This window comes from Oncorhynchus mykiss, chromosome 27 (assembly GCF_057628025.1).
Source record: "Oncorhynchus mykiss isolate SJ-2025 chromosome 27, ASM5762802v1, whole genome shotgun sequence".
Taxonomy (NCBI): domain Eukaryota; kingdom Metazoa; phylum Chordata; class Actinopteri; order Salmoniformes; family Salmonidae; genus Oncorhynchus; species Oncorhynchus mykiss.
In genome coordinates this window covers 41,982,501-42,007,316 of record NC_143048.1, presented here as the reverse complement: position 1 = coordinate 42,007,316, position 24,816 = coordinate 41,982,501, and the positions used below count along the sequence as shown (strand labels likewise).

The window sequence follows — 24,816 nt, the reverse complement described above, 5'->3', positions numbered from 1 at the left end:
GGAGTTGCTTGAATGTGTTTTTATTGAACAGTTGAAATTTAGCGATATATTTTATTAAAATTTCAGGAAACTGTGTCATATTGGAATAGAGAATTACACACCTCATAAAATGTGAAAGGAGAAAACAACATTTTTCTTAACCATATCTAATTGAACTGATTTGTTTTCAGAACTGACATTCAGGGGAGAAATGGATGTCATTAAAATCTAATGAAAAGAAGAGTCATATTGTGATTCAGAGGAAGACTTACTAAGTGTTGATTCACTGTTGACTAACTATTGATTCACTTGACTCAACTATGAGTCACTGCTGACTCACTTTTGAATCATTAGAAACATACACTCCCAGCAGGGTAGAAAAGTCCTGTTCATTTGTGTCCATCAACTTTAGGTATTGACTGTTAAATATGTAACTTGCCGGTAAGTATTATACAATGTATCATGTAATTCCTTGTTAAGGTTTTACCATACAAAACAACAGTGAGATGGTGTGATTAACTAAACACATTGAAGACTATATTTGGACATCATGTGTTTCTTGGTGGTTTCTAATTGGACATCATGTGTTTCTTGGTGGTTTCTAATTGGACATCATGTCTTTCTTGGTGGTTTCTAATTGGACATCATGTGTTTCTTGGTGGTTCCTATTTGGACATCATGTGTTTCCTGCTGGTTTCTAATTGGATATCATGTGTTTCTTGGTGGTTTCTAATTGGACATCATGTCTTTCTTGGTGGTTTCTATTTGGACATCATGTGTTTCTTGGTGTTTCTCTCTGGTCTCAGGAGGATGATGTAACACTTCGGAGCGAAGATGCATAGCAGTAACCCAAAGCTGGAAGCTAAGATGGCGAATATCTCCACAGCGTCTGCGTACTTCCCAGGAGAGCTGATGTAGGCAGGGACGAATGAAATCCACACAGCACAGAAGATCAGCATGCTGAAGGTGATGAGCTTGGCCTCGTTGAAGTTGTCTGGGAGTTTCCTGGCCAGGAAGGCTAAGAGGAGACAGAGGGAGGCCAGCAGGCCAATGTAGCCCAGCAACAGAGAGAAGCCAACCACAGAGCCAACCTCACACTCCTGGATGACCTTTGACCCCTTGAGGCCTAGGTCACGGTAAGGCAGGGGAGGGCTCGTGGACAGCCACACGGCACAGATGATCACCTGCGTTTACAAACACAATTACAAACACAATTTAAATATCTTATAGATGACTGATTAATTCAGTTGGGTGACTTTGAAGTTATTTTAATGTTAAAGTGCTCACCTGAACACTGGTAAAGAGGAAGACACTCCCTCTCTGCTGAACGGGTCCAAAACACCTCATCAGCTGCCCAGCACCGGGCCTGGCTGAGCGGAACGCAGCCAGAACCACGATGGTCTTGACCAGGAGGCAGGAGAGGCAGAGCACGAAGATGACCCCAAATGCTGCCTGGCGGATCCGACACGCCCACACAGAGGGACGGCCAATGAACACCAATGAACACAGGAAGCAGAGCTTGAGTGACAGGAGAAGCAGGAAGCTCAGCTCCGAGTTGTTGGCCCGCACCTGGAAGGGTTACACACACATGGTACCATATAAGAATTCTCAATTTGATCCCATTCAACACTTTATTAAAGCTCTTACCAGAGGGGTGTGGCGGTGGTACACAAAGAACATAAACACAGCCACTGTTGCCACAGCGCCGCACACGGCAACAGTGGTCAGGGTGACGCCCATCACGTCATTGAAGGAGAGGAACTCGAGCTGACGAGGGATGCAGGCGGTCCGATGGCTGTTGGACCAGAACTCCAGAGGACACCGGTCACATTGCAAAGAGCCTGGGAGAAAAGCATCATTAATTATTCAGTCTAATAAGTCTTAAGTAAGCATTAACACACAACAGACTGTGGGAATAACCACCCACCTCAGTGATGTGAGAAGACTGATGATATTCAGTTCACTGACCTGTGGTGTTGCTGACCTCTCCCTCAGCACAGGAGATGCAGTCGAAGCAGCAGACAGGCTCACCCTTCTTCCTGGCTACACGGGTGCCTGGGGGACAGCTGTCACTGCACACTGACACAGGCACCTGTACATGCCATGTAAATCATTTCATTTGAACAAAACCATTCACTTCATGTTTTAAAAATGGTATTTCTTACCATATTAGATCCTGTGTTCCACTGGATGGCTGATTGGTTGATGAGGAGATTAGACCCGTCTACACGGCCAACTGTGACAAGTTTGAGCAATCCCTGGGGTGTGGCCTGCCAGTTCACAAGGTCGTACACAGCAGGGACGTCCGCGCCCCGGAAGTAGAACGGCTCCCCAAGTGGAGTGGTGAAGTTAACCTGGTTCAGGTGCTGCAACAGCTTGGAGGAGTGGAGACACAAACATGACCATTACACTGTTAATATGATGTAATAACTCAAAACATATCCCCATAGTGACTGTTAAGTGGACATTAATATTAATTGATATTAAATAACAAAAAAAGGATTACATTGGCATGACCAATTCCCCCCCTGATTTATTTGTGTTTCCAAATCATGTCTAATTAACACGGGCAATAGATGAGAGTACCTCCGCTGGGCTGATGTTGTAAGGAAGGGAGCAGGTGAAGCTGCTGCCCCAGTTAGGGCTGTCTCTCTGGGGGCAGGACAGCAGGCTGTGGAGGGCGTGGGCTGCAGAATACACAGCCAGGTACACGTTATAGGTTATTCTCAGCTGGGAGGTGTCTGTGAAGGGGCTCTGTATCCCCTCCAGAGTCTCTGCCCCACTGCAGGAGGCCAGGCGTGGATGAGGGGAACTGGAGGTGGGAGGAGGGGTGTGTGGTAGTGACACAGAGGGGGTTGGAGGAAGGGGAAAGGGGAGCAGAGACGTGCCGTGTCCATGTGCTGCTCCAGGGCTACACCCAAACACCGTTTCCCAGAGTTCCTTCAACAGGACATCTCCGGGACGACGAGAGGGGTTGAGACTTCGAAGGTGGGCCTCAAAGCCAGGAATAGGTGCACTGCGGATAGCCACACCCACGACGCCCTGAGCGACGTTAAAGAGGGCGGGGTTTCGTAGGAGTTGTCCGCTGGTGCTCCATGCCTCACTGGCCAGAAACTGCCTGTCCGTCACGTTTCTCCTCCCCAGCTCCAGGAGTAACGCCCCCATGTCAGTGTACCAGAGGAAGACCAGGATCACCCGCGCTGTCGAGGCCTGGACCGTGTCTGCTGCTCGCTTCACATCCCTCACCAGGTTTGCCCGGTTGAGGGTCTCAAAGAACGCCAGGCACACCCCCGTCCCCCGAATCTCCTCCTCAAACACCTGGGGATCAAATTGTCACAATACTGATACTAAGTTGATGAAAATATTTTTTTTAAGCATCCAGTGTTCGAGATAATGTAAATAAACAAATTACAGTTTTCTATACAATTGTTTTGTGATGTAAATTAAATTCTGCATTTATTTTTCTGTAAACTGAGGAAGAATTTACAAAGTCGCAAACAAAATTTGAAGTAAAATAAAGAAACACCTGTATGGCCAGACGACCGTAGTCGTTGTCTACAGCAATAGCCCCGACCCAGGTCCATCCCAAGAGCCAGGTGAGCCGGGCCATGGTGAGGGCCTGGTAGACATCACTGGGGATGGTCCTGAAGAAGTTAGGGAACTCCTGTTTGTCACTGAGACAGCCACAGCTGGCCTGGTAACTGATCTGAGGACAACGCCATTGAATCAATCATTTCTCACTAAATACCAGACCAGATGAATTATAAGTCATTAAAGCATTATCACAATCTTTCTAGCTGAGTGTACAAAACATTAAGAACACCTTGAGTTGCACCCCCATTTGCCCTCAAAACAGCCTCAATTCGTTGGGGCATGGACTATACAAGTGTCGAAAGAGTTCCATAGGGATGCTGGTCCATGTTGACTCCAATGCTTCCCACAGTTGTTTCAAGTTGGCTGGATGTGGTGAATCATTCTTGGTACACACGGCATTGCAGTTCTTGACACAAACCTGTGTGCCTGGCACCTACTACCATACCACGTTCACAATCTTTTGTCTTGCACATTCACCCTCTGAATGGCCAATATACACAATCCATGTCTCAATTTTCTCAAGGCTTAAAAAAAATATTTTAAATCCTTTAACTTGTCTCCTCCCCTTCATCTTTACTGACTGAAGTGAATTTAACAAGTAACATCAATAAGGGATCTTATCTTTCACTTGGATTCACTGGGTCAGTCTATGTCATATAAGAGCAGGTGTTCCTAAAGTTTTGTCCACTCAGTATATAACCTGGTTGTTGAGAGAGAGACTAAGGACACAATCACATCAAAAAAAAATGTATGAGGTACCAAATACCCTCAAAAAATATCTCAGTAAATACTAGACTATCTGAAATATGATGAATTAAAGTATTATGGCAATTTTAGCCATTGCACTTCCTGGTTGTGTGGAGAGAGACTGACCACAGGCACAGAGAGAGGCCCCAGGGTCCTGGCCAGGATGATGGTCTGAGTGGACGATGCATCACCAATGACCAGAGGAACAGGGCAGTCACTAGATGGCTGTGCTGGACAGGACAGAACACCCATAACATGGATGTTTAATCAGAACCACATGATACCAAGTACATGAACTACAGTATTTGTTATTAATTTAGTGTAGGATATCCACAATATTAGTGGCTATTTGGCAAATACATTTCATTACGTTTTAATTTTAGGTAAAGATGAGGTTGAGGTTAGTGGTTAAAATCACATTTGAGGTTATAAATCTCTGTAGTTTCACATCTGATGTTCCCCCCTGACACCAGGGACAGTGCCCCTCGCAGGCTCCAGGGGTGCTGATTACAGCTGTCCAGGATACGGTAGCCCAGCTGAACCCCCGGCAGCAGGAAGGGGTTGCGGTTAATCTCGTCCACCGCAAACACCAGCGCATGTGCCCATTGCAATGGTTCCTCTTGGAAACTGAGAGCAGGGATGTGAAACATGAGACAGGAGAGAGAGCGAGAATGACAGAGAAACATTCATCATGTGTAATTGAGGATGATGTAAGCCTGTAATCAGATTCATGTCATTTATTGTGAGGAGAAACAACATTCAACATAAAACAACACAACAAAAATATATTTCATGCTGAACACGATGGAAAAATACCCCAATCTGTGACAGCAATATTATTTAGGTGTTTGCATTTACAAGAAATATGCCGTGCCTCATTGTACTCAGAGAAATAGAGCACCGTGCTACAGCAAATACAGTCTCTCTCTCTGAGATGACACACATTAGAATTGAAGAGAGAAGTTGGACAAAAACAAAGATTGAAATTGTTTTGCAGACAATTTGTTAACATCAGATTTGAAATTGTCTGTAAAAACAATTTTGCAATTAATTTTGAAGTGATTATGATTCTGTGTCAACAGCAAAACATTTAGCATTTCAATTTTAATTGATTAAGATTCTGTGTAAAAAGTTTTAAAAAGTCCAATGGTCCATTTTCCAGTCTTCTGAAGAGAACAACATTTAGATCAAGTCTGACATGAAACAAAAATAAGGCTAGGAAAATAAAGAAAGAAAAGTGTCCTGCTAAAAATAAAATGAAAGAAAATGACTTACATCAAAAGAATAAACAAGGATTAAAATCTCATTTCAACAAGCTTTGAAAAGAAAGACGCAAGAAAAGTGTGATAAAAAAGTTAGAGAACAGAAATAAATGAAATAACTTACTTGACACAGGCCTGCAGGTCAGGGGGTTGGCTGAAGCTCAGGTCTGGAGCAGGAGGGAGGTTATGGAAGGGGATGAGACCACCGATCACGACTTCACCTTCCTGGAAGAGACCACGGTCATCCAGACCAACCGAACTATCCCACCGTGAACACACAGTTGCCTGACCCATCCCTGACCCATCCCTGACCAGCCAGGGCAGTAGCAGGGGAATGGCCGGTGTCAGCCAGGTGAACCAGGGGGACATGGGGGAGCTCCTCTGGACACACAGACAGGAAGGCAGTTGACCAGACCAGACCAAAACCTGTCCCAATGTAATTTCTAAATACTGAATAAAACATGAAAAACTACACCACAGTTGTAATGATGAAACATACAGATGAGTCAAAAAGAGTGTAAAGATTATGATCAGAAATTCTCCCAGTCTTTACATCCAGCCTGGTGGGGGAAAGTTAATGGACTTTGCTCCCAGATGTTTTATGTAGCACAGATCAGCCTCAGTGGTTCTTCGTCAGGTGAAGACAAGCTTGGGTAGTCGACCAGTCTCTATCAGTCTCTTGGTCTGGCAGCAGCCTCCTCTGATCTGGCCCAGTGGAGGATAAGGGAGTGTATTTATAATGACCAGAGATCATAGAGAAGACACAGAGTAAACAAGATGACACACTGAGACCCTAAATCACAGGCCTCCTGAGTGTTGCTGTTAGGGATAGCACAAAACGATTAGAGACAAGGGTGACAGGGGTACTTTTAATTTTGAAAAATATGTTTTTAGTTTTGTGCTGCACCAATCATGGAATTATGGTGGGGTGAGGAAGGGGGGTGACGGAGGTACAAGGACCAGGACTGAAGGGCTAGTGTGACTTAATCTCCAAATAGTTTGAGGATTTAGATGGCCACAGGTGCTCTCTCTCTCTCATCTTCCTTACTGCTCATTTCACAAGCAATTACATCCCATTATCCACACACAGCAAGATACAAAAAACACAGGCAGGGAGGGGAACTGTGTGTGTGTGCGTGTGCGTGTGTGTGTGTGTACATGCCATGGCAAGACTGGTTGTATACCCCGGTGGCTACAACACCGATAAGCACAGAATACAATTAGAGAGTGTGTCGGTGAGAGAAATAGGGTGGTAAATAGAGAGAGAAATGGAGAGAAAGATGGTGGAAAATAGAAAGAAGAAAAGACACCAAAAACAAACATCAAGATAGAAGACCAGTAATCAAACAGACAGACATTCAGACGTTCAAGTCACATTTTTTATGAATTTTATTACATCAGTAGGAAAATGCTCACAGTAATGTTCCGAGTGACCATACAAAGAAAGAAGGATGGGTTTAACAGTGAAAAGAAGAATAAAAACATGCAACTTGGTCTAGTCGAAACACCCTTATCAACCTATTCCACTGTGTGTTTCAGTTCTTGTAAACATCTCGTTTTTTTAATAACCAGCTCCCAATTTTCACCCTTTTTTGTTGCAGTCTGTATTAAATTAATTGTAAAAAAAAAATTCAAGCATGTAAACTCAAAAAGTTTCACATGTGATAATTTTTAAAACATTAGAAAGCGAGAAGTCAGAGCAAGCAAGAAGTCCGAGTATTTCATCCAATCCCACTATTACTTATTCTGTGAAAAGATAGTAGTGCACTGTGATGTCTACAGATCGATGCATAGTCATGCTGGACATTTAACATGCAGAAAACAGAACAACTAAATGACAACACCTTAAATTAAAAACGAATCTACAGCAGAATATGTACCAACAACACCAGCACACAGAGGACAATCAGAGGAGAAGGGACACTTGAGGAAGATCTTTGATGCAACAGATCCCATCCCTTAAAAGTGGTCCCCCACTGGGCACACACTGGTTGAATCAACATTGTCTCCACGTCATTTTAATGTTGAACTAACGTGAAATAGACATTGCATTGATGTCTGTGGGCCTCTGATAATACTAATACACATTTAAAACGTACAAAGACCAAGACAACACTTCCCTTCAGAGTTAAACACATTTGTAAAGTTTCCTTATTTTCTGCTTTATAGTAGATGGCGTTAGCTTGAACAGGAAGTAGAATTACAAGAACAGACAGGACAGGAAATGGGTACAATCAAAGTAGGAAGTAGTTTAACAGTCTGTTCAAACTACATTTAAAGAACATTCTGATCAGGACATGAAGAAGAATAAAAAAACAAGACTGTCAGACCCAATCAGGTACTTGACTTTATATCTGAAAGTATTATTGGACAGCCCAACCATGATATATGTTTTTTCCCTTGGTCCTAAGCAGGAAGCTGATTTGCTGCGTTTTGGAAGTACATTATAACATCATTCTATGTAGGTGATAACCAGGAAGTGGGTTCAGAGTCTGAGCAGGAAGTAGACCTCCGGTTCTGATTGTATACAGGAGTCTGTGGGCAGCAGAGAGTGATCATGATAATGATCTCCGTATCCGTACCCCAGTGTGGTGCACCCCCCCTCAGGCAGCCCCCTTTCCTCCAGCTGGTCCAGGTAGCCCGCTATGTAAGAGCCTGTGGAGTGTCTGTTAGCTGGGGGGTTCTGACATGCTGCTACTTTAGTACGCAGCACTACCCCTCCCACGCTGGAGGGGGCGCTCATGTCCCGGGGCTTTAGAGCCTCCCGCTGCTTCTCTCGCGCACGATTGTTGATGTGACGCACACGGCTCTGGCTCCGAGAGGAGAGACGGCGAGAGAGGAGGGGCGGGGAGTCCTCCTGGGTGTCAGGGACAAAGTTTGAGGAGGGGCAGGATGGGGGTATGAAGGGTTTGGGGGGCATCTGTAACTGAGGTAACTGGGTAAGCTGGGGTGCCTGGGGTCTGTCCCCGTCTCTGTCATCCCCCTCTAGTGTGACTAGTTTGCGTAACTGCTCGGTGAGGGGGTCTGCAGACTGCAGCCGTTGGGACAGACCTCCCAGGCCCCTCATCCTCCTCCGCTCCCTCATACAGGGGGTGATAAAGCTGCGGCTGATGATGTTGTACTTGCTGTGGAAGTTGCAGGAGATGTCCTCAGATGTCAGGTCACCCAGAGACTTGGACTTGCAGGGGCTGGGGGCTGTGGATGGTCTGAGGATAGGTAGAGGAGGGGTGAGGGTGGAGCCCAAAAGGGGCAGTAATGGGCGACCAGATTGGGGTTGGAGCTGAGTTTGTGGCTTGGGCTGGGTGTCTGATTGGGGTTGGGTTTGGGTCAGGGGTTGGAGCTGGATGTCTGTTTTGGGATGGGGTTGGGGCTGGGTGTAGTGGGAGGCCGAGGCAGTAGAGTGTCTGAAGCAGTCGTAGTCTCGCTGGCTGGAATCCACACTACAGTCTGAGCTGGGGGAGTACAGGCCTCTGTCTCTGGGGAGGCTAACAGACCTTGGACCAGAAAGAACAGACATACACTCTGAGGAGGAGAACCCATTCTGGAAGCAGGCTGACGCTTCTCCCTGACCCTGTCCTTCCCCTGTCCCACCCTGGTAGCTCCTGGTCTGGGGCTGGATGGGACCACTGTAACTGTGCTGCTGGGTGAAGGCTCTGGTATTGTGTCTGCTATGAGTGGAAGGATGGCTGTTCAGGAGGAGGGGGCTGGGGTTGGGGGGCCCTTTGCAGGAGGAGGGCTGAGTTTGAGGGGTTGTCAATGGGGCTTGGCGAGGGGAGGGCTGGTGTGAGGGCTGGTTGACGGGTGAAGAACATTGGGAGAGCTGGAGTTGAGGAGCAGCGTAGCATTTGGTTGGGCTGGTAGTGACCCAGGTATGGTTGTGTCTCGGTAATGTCAGGGTCATCTCCAGTGGATCCTCGTCCACGTTCATTTCCACCTCCATCAGACTACTTCCTTCCGTGTCATGGCACAACAGGAATTGGTCAGACACTGTACTGTTGTTGGACAGGCACGTGTAACCCCACGACAACCCCCACTCTCCCACTGACCCCAACCTTTTAGGATCACACTCACCCCCGTAGCCCTCTCCTTTCTCCTCCACCACACCCCTCCGTGAGCCCACCCAGCTGCCATTGCCTTCTACCCCTAGGAAAGGAGGCACCTTGGCTGGGGAAGGCTCCAGGCTTCCCATGGGTGTGTTCTCCTCAGAGTCAGCCTGGATGTTGCCGATGGTCTGCTTCTTCAGGTTGTAGACAGAGACTGGAGACAATACCTCCTCATCCAGGATGGTATAGACCTCCTCCAGCTCCGTGGTCTCAGGACTGGAGAAGAGAAGGGGCGCATTGGGGTCTGTGTGGGAGGTTTTGGGGTGGGGTGAGAGTAGATTCTGGTTCGCGTGGTTAGGGGTCTGGCTTGCTTTTTGAGGAGTGATAGGTCCGTTCATTGCCTTGCGGGGGGAGGAGATGGTGTGTGGGTCTTTATATCGGGTGGTATAGTCTATGGTAACCTTATCGGGTGTGCTGGAGTCCCAGACAGCAGGATCGGACAGACAGGACATGACACTGAGGGTGTGGGGGTCAGAGTTCATTGTGAAATCATTCTGGTCGCCGGTGAGGTCAAACTGACCAATCAGAGCGGAAATAGACCCGTTGGTGGTATCGTTGCCGAGGGATACGGCGTCAATGAGATGTGAGATGATGCTGTCCTGTAGGTGGACGGGGCTCTGCAGATCGGACCGGTCCACATTCAGTAGTGAGATGGAGAGCTCAGAGGAAGGAGAGGAGGAAGTTGCTGTGTTTGTTGTACTAAGTAATGTTGTCTCTGGTCTGCTCTCACTTGGTACGTGTAAACAGTTGCTCTCTGTCTCTGTTGAGCTGCTGAGGTGACACAACGTCCTTTGGCGAGAAGAAACGCCCTCAGCTTTGCTGGGTGGGTTGACTCTGTCTTGTGTTTGGTTTTTGGAGTCACCATCTACAGTTCCTCCTCCTCGGCCAATGACCAGGTAGGAGGTGTCATCTGATTGGTCAGACTCGGTGGTGTTATCCTGTGCGTTGTTGTGATTGATGGAAGGGGTGAACACTTTGTGCTCAAGGGAGGCGGATGATTCGACGACGAGTTCCACAGAGTGGGACCCGGGCTGGTTAAAGGGGGACGTTCCTGTGGAAACAGACAAGTTAGACAGTCAGAAAAGGTTCAAACATATCACAGCCGTACGTAGAACACCAAGTCAACCAACAACCAACCGACACATTCCGTCCAATACGAGCCAATAGCAAACACAGAGACGAATGGAATGTACCACCAAATATGACTGTGAGAGGGGTGTTGGAGAATGAGGCTGTGCAGGTAACAGAAGGAACATCCATTTTTTAGGGGGAACTTCACATTTCGTAAAACAGATGGTCAAAAGGGATCAATTTAAAAAAAAACATTTTTTTAAAGGAAAATGTACATTTTGAAATTTTTACAAAGTTACATCAGTGGCATGATGTAATACTGGGATGTTTTAGGATGAGGCAACCTTAGGAGGTGTTTTGGTTTACCTGGCGGGATATCCTAGTCAGTTCTCTACTACAGAGAAGCACCACAGAGTGAAGAAGGAACAGAAAAGGCAAGTTAAAGTAGTGAGGAAGAATAGAGTGCCTGGATTTGTCAATTCACATGAAAACACATTTTTATTTCTATATTTTAGAAAATGATGAGTTAGAAACAAGCAAAGGGATTACATTTCATATAAGACCCATAGCACTGTTTCACTGAGAGCGCAGGACAACAACTCTGAGCATCATGTCACACATATAGCAAACAAAGTCAGTTGCTCTGCCTTTACAGGTAAGCCTATGGTCATGTATTGCGCTGAGAAATAGGCAACATGATGCTGTTACACTGTCGGTTGGTTTCTTGCGTTGGTTTCTTCTTACATGTTAGATATCTATTATAACATATTGCTTGTTACATGGCATACCGTTAATTGTTATGGTTGATGTAAGAGTGTGTGAGGTCTACTGAGAAGGTCTACCCACCGATGTGTGTGTCTGCACCCAGGTCAGTCTGCTCCTGGTCGGGGGAGCAGAGGGAGAGCTGTCCCTGCAGTAGCCCCTCAAGGGGCATGGAGATGGGCCTGTGGGTGAGGGGTGTTGGGCGTCTCTCCACCATTACCCCCTCCCTGTCCCTTTCCCTGTTCTGGGACCCCTCCCCCCCAGCCCCTGCCCCGGCCCACACTCTGTCCTTGCGGTCCGATATGGAGGCCTTGCCGTCTGATATGGAGGCCTTGCGGTCTGATATGGAGGCCTTGCGGTCTGATATGGAGGCCTTGCGGTCTGATATGGAGGTAGAGGACTCAGCGAGCTTCATCTTGGTTTTCTTGCGACGGTTGGCGGGGGCGCTGGCGGTGCGTCGGAGGAGGTGGTCACTGATGGAGCGTTTCCTGAGGGCCGAACCACAGCTGGTGTCTACTGAAAACTTAGAGGGCCTGTTAAATAAGCCCCTGATGCCTCCTAGCTGACGACCCTGATGGGTGGAGAGAGAAGAAGAATGAAGAGAGAGGGAGGGGAGAGAGAAGAAGAATGACGAGAGAGGGAGGGGAGAAAGAAGAAGAATGAAGAGAGAGGGAGGGGAGAGAGAAGAAGAATGAAGAGAGAGGGAGGGGAGAGAGAAGAAGAATGAAGAGAGAGGGGTGAGAGAGAGAAGAAGAATGAAGAGAGAGGGAGGGGAGAGAGAAGAAGAATGAAGAGAGAGGGAGGGGAGAGAGAAGAAGAATGACGAGAGAGGGAGGGGAGAAAGAAGAAGAATGAAGAGAGAGGGAGGGGAGAGAGAAGAAGAATGAAGAGAGAGGGAGGGGAGAGAGAAGAAGAATGAAGAGAGAGGGGTGAGAGAGAGAAGAAGAATGAAGAGAGAGGGAGGGGAGAGAGAAGAAGAATGAAGAGAGAGGGAGGGGAGAGAGAAAAAGAATGAAGAGAGGGAGGGGAGAGAGAAGAAGAATGAAGAGAGAGGGAGGGGAGAGAGAAGAAGAATGAAGAGAGAGGGAGGGGAGAGAGAAGAAGAATGAAGAGAGAGGGAGGGGAGAGAGAAGAAGAATGAAGAGAGAGGGAGGGAGAGAGAAGAAGAATGAAGAGAGAGGGAGGGGAGAGAGAAGAAGAATGAAGAGAGAGGGAGGGGAGAGAGAAGAAGAATGAAGAGAGAGGAAGGGGAGAGAGAAGAAGAATGAAGAGAGAGGGGTGAGAGAGAGAAAGTGTTTAGTATTTTACATGAAAATATGAATTGCATGGTGTGAGGAAGGTTAGATAAGATGTCATGCTTTTCAATCACATCACAGTATTCCCACCACAATGCAAACATGCCTGAGAAACAATATAGACTGAAAACATTAACACACTTCACTCTACACAAAACAAAATATTTTCAGCAAATCAATACTTCTTTACATGAATTCAGATTAAGTGCTGAGCTGTCATTGCCACTCCCACTCAGGTTCATCATGGGGAGAATTTCAATTTGCATTTCCTTGATTCCTTGCATCGTCTCTCCTCGTCTCCTTCTCAAAACCCATTGGATGAGGTCAGAGGTCCGTCCCGTCTAACCTTCTCATCCAATAGGTCTCGAGAAGGAGGTCGAGGAGAGCGGACATGGGGAATCAAGGCAATGCAATTGAGATTCTCCCGTGGCCAAAGACATGCCTTTAGATGGCACTATAGCATAACGGTAACTACTAACCACAGACAAACAACCATCTCATTCTCTCACTCACAATCCTTGCACATAGTCCCTTTTTACCACTATCTGTGTAGTTAGTAATGCCATGAGCTCTGATTTTATGAACCCGATAATGACTGATAAAATGCATAGAAAATCACCTAACAAGAAAACACATCCACAATACACCCAATATACCAATCTTAGATATACAGTAGCATACACACAGAAATACATCTGAAACCATTGGCACTCCACCACACACAGTGGAAACAGTTGACAGTCGTGCAGATGCCATGCAGCATACATAGTCTACCCAGGATACCTTGTGGGCTCCTAGAAAGTGCATTATGGTAAAGCTGGGGTTCAGGACTAGTGGATTCCACTGGAAAGGAAGAAGGTATCAGCTTAGGAGAATTATATAGCTGACAACTAAGTGTAATAAATATGTATATGTAAAAGTTAAAACTGATTTTCCCCCCTTCAGACCACTTATTTTCTATAGGGTCAGAGTAGCACTAGCCTGGTACCCAGATCTGATCTCACTAGCCTGGTACCCAGATCTGATCTCACTAGCCTGGTACCCAGATCTGATCTCACTAGCCTGGTACACAGATCTGATCTCACTAGCCTGGTACCCAGATCTGATCTCACTAGCCTGGTACCCAGATCTGATCTCACTAGCCTGGTACCCAGATCTGATCTCACTAGCCTGGTACCCAGATCTGATCTCACTAGCCTGGTACCCAGATCTGATCTCACTAGCCTGGTACCCAGATCTGATCTCACTAGCCTGGTACCCAGATCTGATCTCACTAGCCTGGTACCCAGATCTGATCTCACTAGCCTGGTACCCAGATCTGATCTCACTAGCCTGGTACCCAGATCTGATCTCACTAGCCTGGTACCCAGATCTGATCTCACTAGCCTGGTACCCAGATCTGATCTCACTAGCCTGGTACCCAGATCTGATCTCACTAGCCTGGTACCCAGATCTGATCTCACTAGCCTGGTACCCAGATCTGATCTCACTAGCCTGGTACCCAGATCTGATCTCACTAGCCTGGTACCCAGATCTGATCTCACTAGCCTGGTACCCAGATCTGATCTCACTAGCCTGGTACCCAGATCTGATCTCACTAGCCTGGTACCCAGATCTGATCTCACTAGCCTGGTACCCAGATCTGATCTCACTAGCCTGGTACACAGATCTGATCTCACAAGCCTGGTCCCAAATCTGTTTGTACGTTTGCCTGCTCCATAGGCATTGTCAAGCAAATCATGTTTTGCAGTTCCATAAGGACATGGCAAGATACCAGAAACAGACTGGTACCCAGGCTATATTAAAGAGACCAGAAACAGACTGGTACCCTGGCTAGGGTCAGTGGTGACATGTGGAGAAGAGGACCAGGGATACCAGGAATGTCTCAGACTGTACCTATCTTACCATAGAAGGGTTATCTCACTGCAATGTACTGTACCTACCTTCCCATAGATGTCATGAACTGATACGTGGATAAAGATTGACGCCTCAGTCAACCCCTCCAAGTACACATGTCTATAACCTGAAGAGAGAGAAAGGGAGAGAGACAGAGAGTTATCGTTGTGGAGAGGTCATTACAATACCCCATGTATATTAAAAATAACACTGCATGGAATAAGTACAAGATAAGCTCCTTAAGGACAACCTAGAGACACTATTTGCTGACTGCAACAAAGAGGGGAACGTAAGCAACTTCACTTTCTACACAGACAATCCCCTGGCATGACACAGTGCTATATTAACACAGACCATCCCCTGGCACACTACCCCTATGTCAAGAGAGAGGGTATTGTCCCAGGGTGGAAACTCAGAATAGTAGACATTGAGGAAATTGAAACAACCTCTGTCAACATGTACAAGTCTGGGACAGTAATGGTGCAGGGCTTCCTCATGCAGTTCCAGTAGGACTTTTACGGTGTCAAAGAGAGAGAGAGCACAGCAGGAAAGGTTCTCTCTCTGTGACGACTCCCCCATCCTGAGTGAGTCTGATCACACCTCTTCAAAATGTCCTGCAGACAAAGATAGTCACCCCCAGCACTGGACACTCCCAGGTCCCACAACTGCACTGCTCCTCCAACACTGAGGGATACATTCACAGAGCTGGAGAGTGACATGGGGGAGCTCAGACATAACAACCCCCCATCAGAGGGTGGAGATGGACGGCTGTCTGAGTTGCTGACTGCTCTACAGGCTGAGGTGAGAGAACTTAAAGCGGCACACATGGCACTGAAGGAGGAGGTGAGAAAGCTGAGGTGTGACAGAGAGCAGGACACTCCCCCAGAGAAGCCAACAGAACGGCCAAACTCAGACCCGGACCACAACCTCAACACCAACCCAACAGAGGACAGACAACACAAGACCCACCAACACAACAGACTCCACCCCTTCCCAACAGACTCCATCCCTTCCCAACAGACTCCACCCCCTCCTAATGACAGTCCATCATTACTTTAAGCCATGAAGGTTAGTCAATTCTGAAAATGTCAAGAACTTCAAAAGTTTCTTCAAGTCCAGTCGCAAAAACCATCAAGCACTATGATGAAACTGGCTCTCATGCACTATGATGAAACTGCCACAGGAAAGGAAGACCCAGAGTGTCATGCCCTGATCTGTTTCACTTGTGCTTGTCTCCACCCCCTTCCAGGGGGTCACCCATCTTGCCCACTTATCCCCTGGGTATTTCTATCTGTGTTTTCTGTCTGTCTGTGCCAGCTCGTCTTGTTTGTTCAAGTCAACCAGCGTTTTGTCTCAGCGCCTGCTTTCCCAAGTCTCTCTATTGGTTTTGACCCTTACCGGTCTTGACAGAGCCTGCCTGCCGTCCTGTGCCTTTCCCCCGACTCTGGATTAACAACCTCTGCCTGACCTGACCCTGAGGCCGCCTGCCGTCCTGTACCTTGGCCCAACTACTCTGGAATATCGACCCCTGCCTGCCTTGACCTGTCGTTTACCTGCCCCTGTTGTTGCAATAAACATTACTTCAACACAGTCTGCACGTGGGTCTTACCTGATTCAGAGTTAACTCTGTGGCAGAGGATATGTTCATTAGAGTTAACTGCACCTCAGATTGCAGCCCAAATAAATGCTTCAGAGTTCAAGTAACAGACACATCTCAACATTCACGTTTGTCGTATTGATGAGACCAAGGCGCAGAATGATATGAATACATCTTCTTTAATTAACGAAGAACACTACACAAAATAACAAAACAAACTTGATGCTAATACAACAAGTGCTGACATGTAACTACACAGACAGTAACCCACAAAACCAAAATGGAAAATGACAACCTAAATAGGATTCCCAATCAGAGACAATGATAAACAGCTGCCTCTGATTGGGAACCAATTCAGGCCACCATAGACCTACATTACCTAGACATAGAAAAACCCCACAGATATACAACAACCCTAGACAGGGGAAAACTCACGTACCCACCCTCGTCACACCCCGACCTGACCAAAATAATACATAAAACATAGATAACTAAAGTCAGGGCGGGACACAACATCAACTGTTCAGAGGAGACTGTGTGAATCAGGCCTTCATGGTTGGATCGCTGTAAAGAAACCACTACTGAAGGACACCAATAATAAGAAGAGACTTGCTTGGTTAAAGAAACAAAAGCAATGGACATTAGACCGGTGGAAATCTGTACTTTGGTCTGATGATGGGTGCAAACACATGATCTTTGTGAGACGCAGAGTAGGTGAATGGATGGAAGTGAAGACAAATTTTTACCCCAATAACTACTGTGGGATATGCGTCAACAGCAACCTTGGGAAAATCCTTTGCATTATCATAAACAGCAGACTCGTACATTTCCTACATAAGGGACATGGATGGCATTACCCGTATGGTTGATGAGGATCTCCATTTTGCAAATGTAAGGTCCATTACTAGACGTCCCCAAGTGTTATTAAAATACGCCGATGGACTCAGGTTGTGCCCCAGTTCCGGATCTTCCAGGAAGTCATCAAATAAAGTCTCTCGTACAATTTGGTTTCCGTTATATTTATTTATTTTTGGTCATTTTTCCACTGTTCCGGAAGATTCCACCAGATGGCGACTGGTTGCTTAATGAAAATGGATAAAACATCACCAAACGGACATGGCAATTTCTCCTAAATGGAAAAATCTTCGAAGACAAAACTCGGTGAGCACGGGTTTGGCCAAAAGGGCTTTATGCCAAGAAACAAGATGGCATCAAGTTCTCAATGCGTTTTGAGTTAAGGCATCCAAGCTACTCAATACTGCCCCTGCAGCCATAAAAAGTTAAGGCCCATTTTCTGAGATTAAAGGTTAAAAACAGTAATAGAGTGCTAATTTGACCGCTTAACATCAAAGTATATGAACCTGTAAGGAAAAAAAGAACCAGCCATTTATCTAACGCAGATCCAGCTGCAGTGGTGTAAGGAAAAAAAGAACCAGCCATTTATCTAACGTAGTTTACGAGAAATCAGTCAATATCAGTTCGGTAATGGTTAAAGAATTATTATGTTTTATAGATCCAGCTGCAGTGGTGTAAGGAAAAAAATAACCAGCAACAGCCTCGTCCATTTGCAATGACGTCAATTAATTAGGAATGTCATAAAAATGACATTTAGAAAAGTCCCAGAATCACAGGACTAGGTGCATTGAAACCTCCTCGGCCCATGGAGACAGACCCTAACTTTTCTGTACAATAGCTCATTCAGGGACCCCGTAGCAACGCCCAGAAAAAGTAGATTTTCAGCACTAATTAAGGTCGCTGCTCGGGCTCCGAATGACCTATCAAGCTGAAACTTGGGATTTGGGGTCGCCTCAGCTAGACCTAGCAAAGTCAGAACTGGACCCGTAGCTAGAATGTGACTATGTGTTTTAACAGCACTTGTGATTTCATGAAAATGTAATATTTTTAGTAATTTAATTTGAATTTGGCGCTCTGCAATCCAGCTGATGTTGACGAAAATGATCCCGGTAACGGGATGGGTGCATCAAGAAGTTAAGTTTTAATTATGGTTAATCCAACCGCGGTGTCAGATTTCAAAATCGCTTTACGGCGAAAGCATACCATGCGATTATCTGAGAACATCGCCCAGCAGACAAATCATTACAAACAGGTACCAGCAAAGTAGAGGAGTTACACAAGTAAGAAATAGAGAAAAAATTAATCACTTACCTTCGATGATCTTCATATGGTTGCACTAACAAGACTCCCATTTACTCAATAAATGTTTGTTTTGTTCGATAAAGTCCCTTTTATATCCAAAAACCTCAGTTTTGTTCAGTAATCCACAGGCTCAAACATAGTCACAACAGGCAGGCGAAAAATCCAAATAGTATCCGTAAACTTTGTAGAAACATTTCAAACGATGTTCATAATCAATCCTCAGGTTGTTTTTAGCCTAAATAATTGATAATATTTCAACCGGACAATAACGTTGTCAGTATAAAAGGTAAACAAGAAAAGGCGCACTCTCGGTCGCCCGCATGAAAAAACTCTGGGACACTGCAGAGTCCACTCATTCAGAGTGGTCTACTCCCTCATTTTTCAGAATACAAGCCTGAAACAATTTCTAAAGACTGTTGACATCTAGTGGAAGCCACAGGAAGAGCAATTTGAGTCCTAAGTCAATGGATACTGTAATGGCATTCAATTGGATGGATTTTGGAAACTTTAGAGTGTTTTCTATCCAAATCTACCAATTATATGCATATCCTAGCCTCTGGGCCTCAGTAGCAGGCAGTTTACTTTCATCCAGAAGTGAAAATAGTGCCCCCTACCCTAGTGAAGTTAAACTGTGAGGAACCATCACCAAATTAACAGGTGGAAATAAACACCAACGAGCGATGGAGAGGAACCACTATCACTGCCCGGCCATCCCGAGTTCAACGGGCCAGTCAATTGGGCATTTCTGCAGTATATTAGAGCATGTCAAATTCGTGATAGTAAATGCCCATCGTAAGACATCGCAAATGGACAGCCGTGCCAGATTACTTGGTAATCTGAAGCAAAGAGATGCAAATTTAAAAACAAATGTTTTAATGCCTTTAGAGGGGTGCAAGGGGTCCATGGCTGGGTAGGGAGCACCCCCCACCCGTGCCCATCCAATAGGGGGCACCCCTGGTCATTTTGGATATTTAAAAAAATATATTGTAAAAAACGACTGAGTCCCACTGCTGTCTTAATGCACCAAATTTGTACTTCCTGTGGCTTCCTATGATCAAACATGACAAATATAACTTTTAGGTTGATTCTGGGCTTAATTTAGTGATACATTTGATATATATATTATCGTTTGGTCATTATAAATGCCATTTGGACATTTCTTATGCCATTTGGACATGGTTTACTGACTTTTGGGTTTGGAAGCCGACTTCCTATGATCATATATGGCAAATGGACATAACATCCTGATTTGGTACATTCAATACTTATGTGTGGCATTGGGACATTAGTTATGCCATCTGGCCATGGTTCACTGACTTTTTGGTTCAGAAGCCGACTTCCAATGAACATATATTGCAAATGGACAATACATAGGCCTAATGGACAAACACAATAAAATAAGACATAAATCAAATCAAATCAAATTTTATTTGTCACATACACATGGTTAGCAGATGTTAATGCGAGTGTAGCGAAATGCTTGTGCTTCTAGTTCCGACAATGCAGTAATAACAAGTAATCTAACTAACAATTCCAAAACTACTGTCTTGTACACAGTGTAAGGGGATAAAGAATATGTACATAAGGATATATGAATGAGTGATGGTACAGAGCAGCATAGGCAAGATACAGTAGATGGTATCGGGTACAGTATGTACAAATGAGATGAGTATGTAAACAAAGTGGCATAGTATAGTATAAAGTGGCTAGTGATACATGTATTACATAAGGATACCGTCGATGATATAGAGTACAGTATATACGTATGCATATGAGATGAATAATGTAGGGTAAGTAACATTTATATAAGGTAGCATTGTTTAAAGTGGCTAGTGATATATTTACATCATTTCCCATCAATTCCCATTATTAAAGTGGCTGGAGTTGAGTCAGTGTCAGTGTGTTGGCAGCAGCCACTCAGTGTTAGTGGTGGCTGTTTAACAGTCTGATGGCCTTGAGATAGAAGCTGTTTTTCAGTCTCTCGGTCCCAGCTTTGATGCACCTGTACTGACCTCGCCTTCTGGATGATAGCGGGGTGAACAGGCAGTGGCTCGGGTGGTTGATGTCCTTGATGATCTTTATGGCCTTCCTGTGACATCGGGTGGTGTAGGTGTCCTGGAGGGCAGGTAGTTTGCCCCCGGTGATGCGTTGTGCAGACCTCACTACCCTCTGGAGAGCCTTACGGTTGAGGGCGGTGCAGTTGCCATACCAGGCGGTGATACAGCCCGCCAGGATGCTCTCGATTGTGCATCTGTAGAAGTTTGTGAGTGCTTTTGGTGACAAGCCGAATTTCTTCAGCCTCCTGAGGTTGAAGAGGCGCTGCTGCGCCTTCTTCACGATGCTGTCTGTGTGAGTGGACCAATTCAGTTTGTCTGTGATGTGTATGCCGAGGAACTTAAAACTTGCTACCCTCTCCACTACTGTTCCATCGATGTGGATAGGGGGGTGTTCCCTCTGCTGTTTCCTGAAGTCCACAATCATCTCCTTAGTTTTGTTGACGTTGAGTGTGAGGTTGTTTTCCTGACACCACACTCCGAGGGCCCTCACCTCCTCCCTGTAGGCCGTCTCATCGTTGTTGGTAATCAAGCCTACCACTGTTGTGTCGTCCGCAAACTTGATGATTGAGTTGGAGGCGTGCGTGGCCACGCAGTCGTGGGTGAACAGGGAGTACAGGAGAGGGCTCAGAACGCAACCTTGTGGGGCCCCAGTGTTGAGGATCAGCGGGGAGGAGATGTTGTTGCCTACCCTCACCACCTGGGGGCGGCCCATCAGGAAGTCCAGTACCCAGTTGCACAGGGCGGGGTCGAGACCCAGGGTCTCGAGCTTGATGACGAGCTTGGAGGGTACTATGGTGTTGAATGCCGAGCTGTAGTCGATGAACAGCATTCTCACATAGGTATTCCTCTTGTCCAGATGGGTTAGGGCAGTGTGCAGTGTGGTTGAGATTGCATCGTCTGTGGACCTATTTGGGCGGTAAGCAAATTGGAGTGGGTCTAGGGTGTCAGGTAGGGTGGAGGTGATATGGTCCTTGACTAGTCTCTCAAAGCACTTCATGATGACGGATGTGAGTGCTACGGGGCGGTAGTCATTTAGCTCAGTTACCTTAGCTTTCTTGGGAACAGGAACAATGGTTGCCCTCTTGAAGCATGTGGGAACAGCAGACTGGTATAGGGATTGATTGAATATGTCCGTAAACACACCGGCCAGCTGGTCTGCGCATGCTCTGAGGGCGCGGCTGGGGATGCCATCTGGGCCTGCAGCCTTGCGAGGGTTAACACGTTTAAATGTCTTACTCACCTCGGCTGCAGTGAAGGAGAGACCGCATGTTTTCGTTGCAGGCCGTGTCAGTGGCACTGTATTGTCCTCAAAGCGGGCAAAAAAGTTATTTAGTCTGCCTGGGAGCAAGACATCCTGGTCCGTGACTGGGCTGGGTTTCTTCCTGTAGTCCGTGATTGACTGTAGACCCTGCCACATGCCTCTTGTGTCTGAGCCGTTGAATTGAGATTCTACTTTGTCTCTGTACTGGCGCTTAGCTTGTTTGATAGCCTTGCGGAGGGAATAGCTGCACTGTTTGTATTCGGTCATGTTACCAGACACCTTGCCCTGATTAAAAGCAGTGGTTCGCGCTTTCAGTTTCACACGAATGCTGCCATCAATCCACGGTTTCTGGTTAGGGAATGTTTTAATCGTTGCTATGGGAACGACATCTTCAACGCACGTTCTAATGAACTCGCACACCGAATCAGCGTATTCGTCAATGTTGTTATCTGACGCAATACGAAACATCTCCCAGTCCACGTGATGGAAGCAGTCTTGGAGTGTGGAGTCAGCTTGGTCGGACCAGCGTTGGACAGACCTCAGCGTGGGAGCCTCTTGTTTTAGTTTCTGTCTGTAGGCAGGGATCAACAAAATGGAGTCGTGGTCAGCTTTTCCGAAAGGGGGGCGGGGCAGGGCCTTATATGCGTCGCGGAAGTTAGAGTAACAATGGTCCAAGGTCTTTCCTCCCCTGGTTGCGCAATCGATATGCTGATAAAATTTGGGGAGTCTTGTTTTCAGATTAGCCTTGTTAAAATCCCCAGCTACAATGAATGCAGCCTCCGGATAAATTGTTTCCAGTTTGCAGAGAGTTAAATAAAGTTCGTTCAGAGCCATCGATGTGTCTGCTTGGGGGGGGATATATACGGCTGTGATTATAATCGAAGAGAATTCTCTTGGTAGATAATGCGGTCTACATTTGATTGTGAGGAATTCTAAATCAGGTGAACAGAAGGATTTGAGTTCCTGTATGTTTCTTTCATCGCACCATGTCACGTTAGTCATAAGGCATACGCCCCCGCCCCTCTTTTTACCAGAAATATGTTTTTTCCTGTCTGCGCGATGCGTGGAGAAACCTGTTGGCTGCACCGCTTCGGATAGCGTCTCTCCAGTAAGCCACGTTTCCGTGAAGCAAAGAACGTTACAGTCTCTGATGTCCCTCTGGAATGCTACCCTTGCTCGGATTTCATCAACCTTGTTGTCAAGAGACTGGACATTGGCAAGAAGAATGCTAGGGAGTGGTGCGCGCTGTGCCCGTCTCCGGAGTCTGACCAGAAGACCGCCTCGTTTCCCTCTCTTTCGGAGTCGTTTTTTTGGGTCGCTGCATAGGATCCACTCCGTTGTCCTGTTTGTAAGGCAGAACACAGGATCCGCGTCGCGAAAAACATATTCTTGGTCGTACTGATGGTGAGTTGATGCTGATCTTATATTCAGTAGTTCTTCTCGACTGTATGTAATGAAACCTAAGATGACCTGGGGTACTAATGTAAGAAATAACACGTAAAAAAACAAAAAACTGCATAGTTTCCTAGGAACGCGAAGCGAGGCGGCCATCTCTGTCGGCGCCGGAAGTACAAAATATGTATATGTATGTGCATACGGTTATTACATATGTATAATTGACCAAAAAAATAAATAAATAGAAAAACAGTCCAAAAATCACTTTTTTAGGGGTTTTAAAATTTTGAAAACGTTTTGAGATTTTCATCATTTTACCCTTGGGTCTTGACTTTGACCATTTTCAATATGAAAATCTTCAGTTGAGCGCGCTCGCCATATTTGTGATTTTGGGTGTATGACACTTGGCATTTCCCATGTTCCACTTGCCAAATGGTTTGGATGAACTGCCTTACATTTGCCCAATGGCAATAAGTTGCCATTTCATGGGGTCTTCCCTTACCTTAGCGAAAACAATGTACTGAGAAAATGTCAATTTGGCTTTTTACCAAATTATCCTGTGTGACAGATCACATATTCACACTGCACACCCTAACTGACAAACAAACTAACTAAAACAAAGGCAAAGTATTCTCATGCTTTGTTGATTTAAAAAAAAGTTCAAATTGGCATAAGGGTCTGCTATACAAATTGATGGAAAGTGTTGGGGGAAATACATAGAACATTATAAAATCCATGTACACAAATAAGTGTGAGGTTAAAATGGGCAAAAACACACAAATGCAGCTTAAACCCCACCCTCTTCAACATATATCAACGAACTAGCGAGGGCACTAGAACAGCCTGCAGCACTCGGTCGCACCCTACTAGAATCTGAAGTCAAATGTCTGCTGTTTGCTGATGTTCTGGTGCTTCTGTCACCAACCAAGGAGGGCCTACAGCAGCACCTAGATATTCTGCACAGATTCTGCCAGACCTGGGCCCTGACTGTAAATCTCAGTAAGACCAAAACAATTCCAAAAAAGGTCCAGTCGCCAGGACCACAAATACAAATTCCATCTAGACACTGTTGCCCTAGAGCAAACAAAAAACTGTACATACCTTGGCCTAAATATCAGCGCCACAGGTAATTTCCACAAAGCAGTGAACGATCTGAGAGACAAGACAAGAAGGGCATTCAATGCCATCAAAAGGAACATAAAATTTGACATACCAATTAGGATCTGGCTAAAAATACTTGAATCAGTTATAGAGCCCATTGCCATTTATGGTTGTGAGGTCTGGGGTCCGCTCACCAACCAAGACTTCACAAAATGAGACAAACACCAAATTGAGACTCTGCATGCAGAATTCTGCAAAGATTTCCTCAGTGTACAACATAGAACAGCAAATAATGCATGCAGAGCAGAATTAGGCCGATACCCTTTAATTATCAAAATCCAGAAAAGAGCCGTTCAATTCTACAACCCCCTAAAAGGAAGCAATTCCCAAACCTTCCAGAACAAAGCCATCACCTAAAGAGAAATTAACCTGGAGAAGAGCGCTCTAAGCAAGCTTGTCCTGGGGCTCTGTTCACAAACACAAACACACCCCACAGAGCCCCAACACAGCAACACAATTAGACCCAACCAAATCATGAG

General features: G+C 45.9%; 2 protein-coding genes across 3 annotated transcripts in view; both read right to left on the bottom strand.

Moving 5' to 3' along the window:
• Nucleotides 1-4: 4 nt before the first annotated feature.
• On the bottom strand, nucleotides 5-5,951 carry LOC110508042 (extracellular calcium-sensing receptor-like). Its single transcript, XM_090223897.1, has 10 exons — nucleotides 5,707-5,951; nucleotides 4,739-4,947; nucleotides 4,447-4,550; nucleotides 3,506-3,685; nucleotides 2,566-3,297; nucleotides 2,145-2,354; nucleotides 1,948-2,071; nucleotides 1,627-1,820; nucleotides 1,267-1,548; nucleotides 5-1,163 (listed from the first exon to the last, which is right to left on the bottom strand). Exons 1-10 carry the CDS (start codon nucleotides 5,949-5,951, stop codon nucleotides 741-743), a joined length of 2,703 nt encoding a protein of 900 aa, XP_090080023.1. The 3' UTR covers nucleotides 5-740.
• Nucleotides 5,952-6,950: 999 nt separating this feature from the next.
• Nucleotides 6,951-24,816, bottom strand: part of LOC110507225 (1-phosphatidylinositol 4,5-bisphosphate phosphodiesterase eta-1) — a 145,352-nt gene continuing 127,486 nt past the window's right edge. The window contains exons 17-21 of one of the 2 annotated variants that reach the window (XM_090224003.1): nucleotides 14,757-14,836; nucleotides 13,597-13,656; nucleotides 11,603-12,089; nucleotides 11,123-11,150; nucleotides 6,951-10,736 (exon numbers count right to left, since the gene is read on the bottom strand). In XM_090224003.1, coding sequence (XP_090080129.1) covers nucleotides 11,140-11,150; nucleotides 11,603-12,089; nucleotides 13,597-13,656; nucleotides 14,757-14,836 — 638 coding nt within the window. In that variant the 3' untranslated portion in view covers nucleotides 6,951-10,736; nucleotides 11,123-11,139. The remainder of the gene's footprint in view (nucleotides 10,737-11,122; nucleotides 11,151-11,602; nucleotides 12,090-13,596; nucleotides 13,657-14,756; nucleotides 14,837-24,816) is intronic. The other variant, XM_036964769.2, reaches the window with a different exon arrangement.

What these genes read in the sequence shown, in the direction of transcription:
- LOC110508042 (XM_090223897.1), bottom strand. Translation starts at nt 5,951, where the DNA reads ATGTCCCCCTGGTTCACCTGGCTGACACCGGCCATTCCCCTGCTACTG. An exon ending in GACCTGCAGGCCTGTGTCAA is followed by an intron (nt 4,948 to 5,706) that starts GTAAGTTATTTC and finishes CCCTGCTCTCAG; the next exon opens with TTTCCAAGAGGAACCATTGC. An exon ending in TCCTCTTTACCAGTGTTCAG is followed by an intron (nt 1,164 to 1,266) that starts GTGAGCACTTTA and finishes TTGTAAACGCAG; the next exon opens with GTGATCATCTGTGCCGTGTG.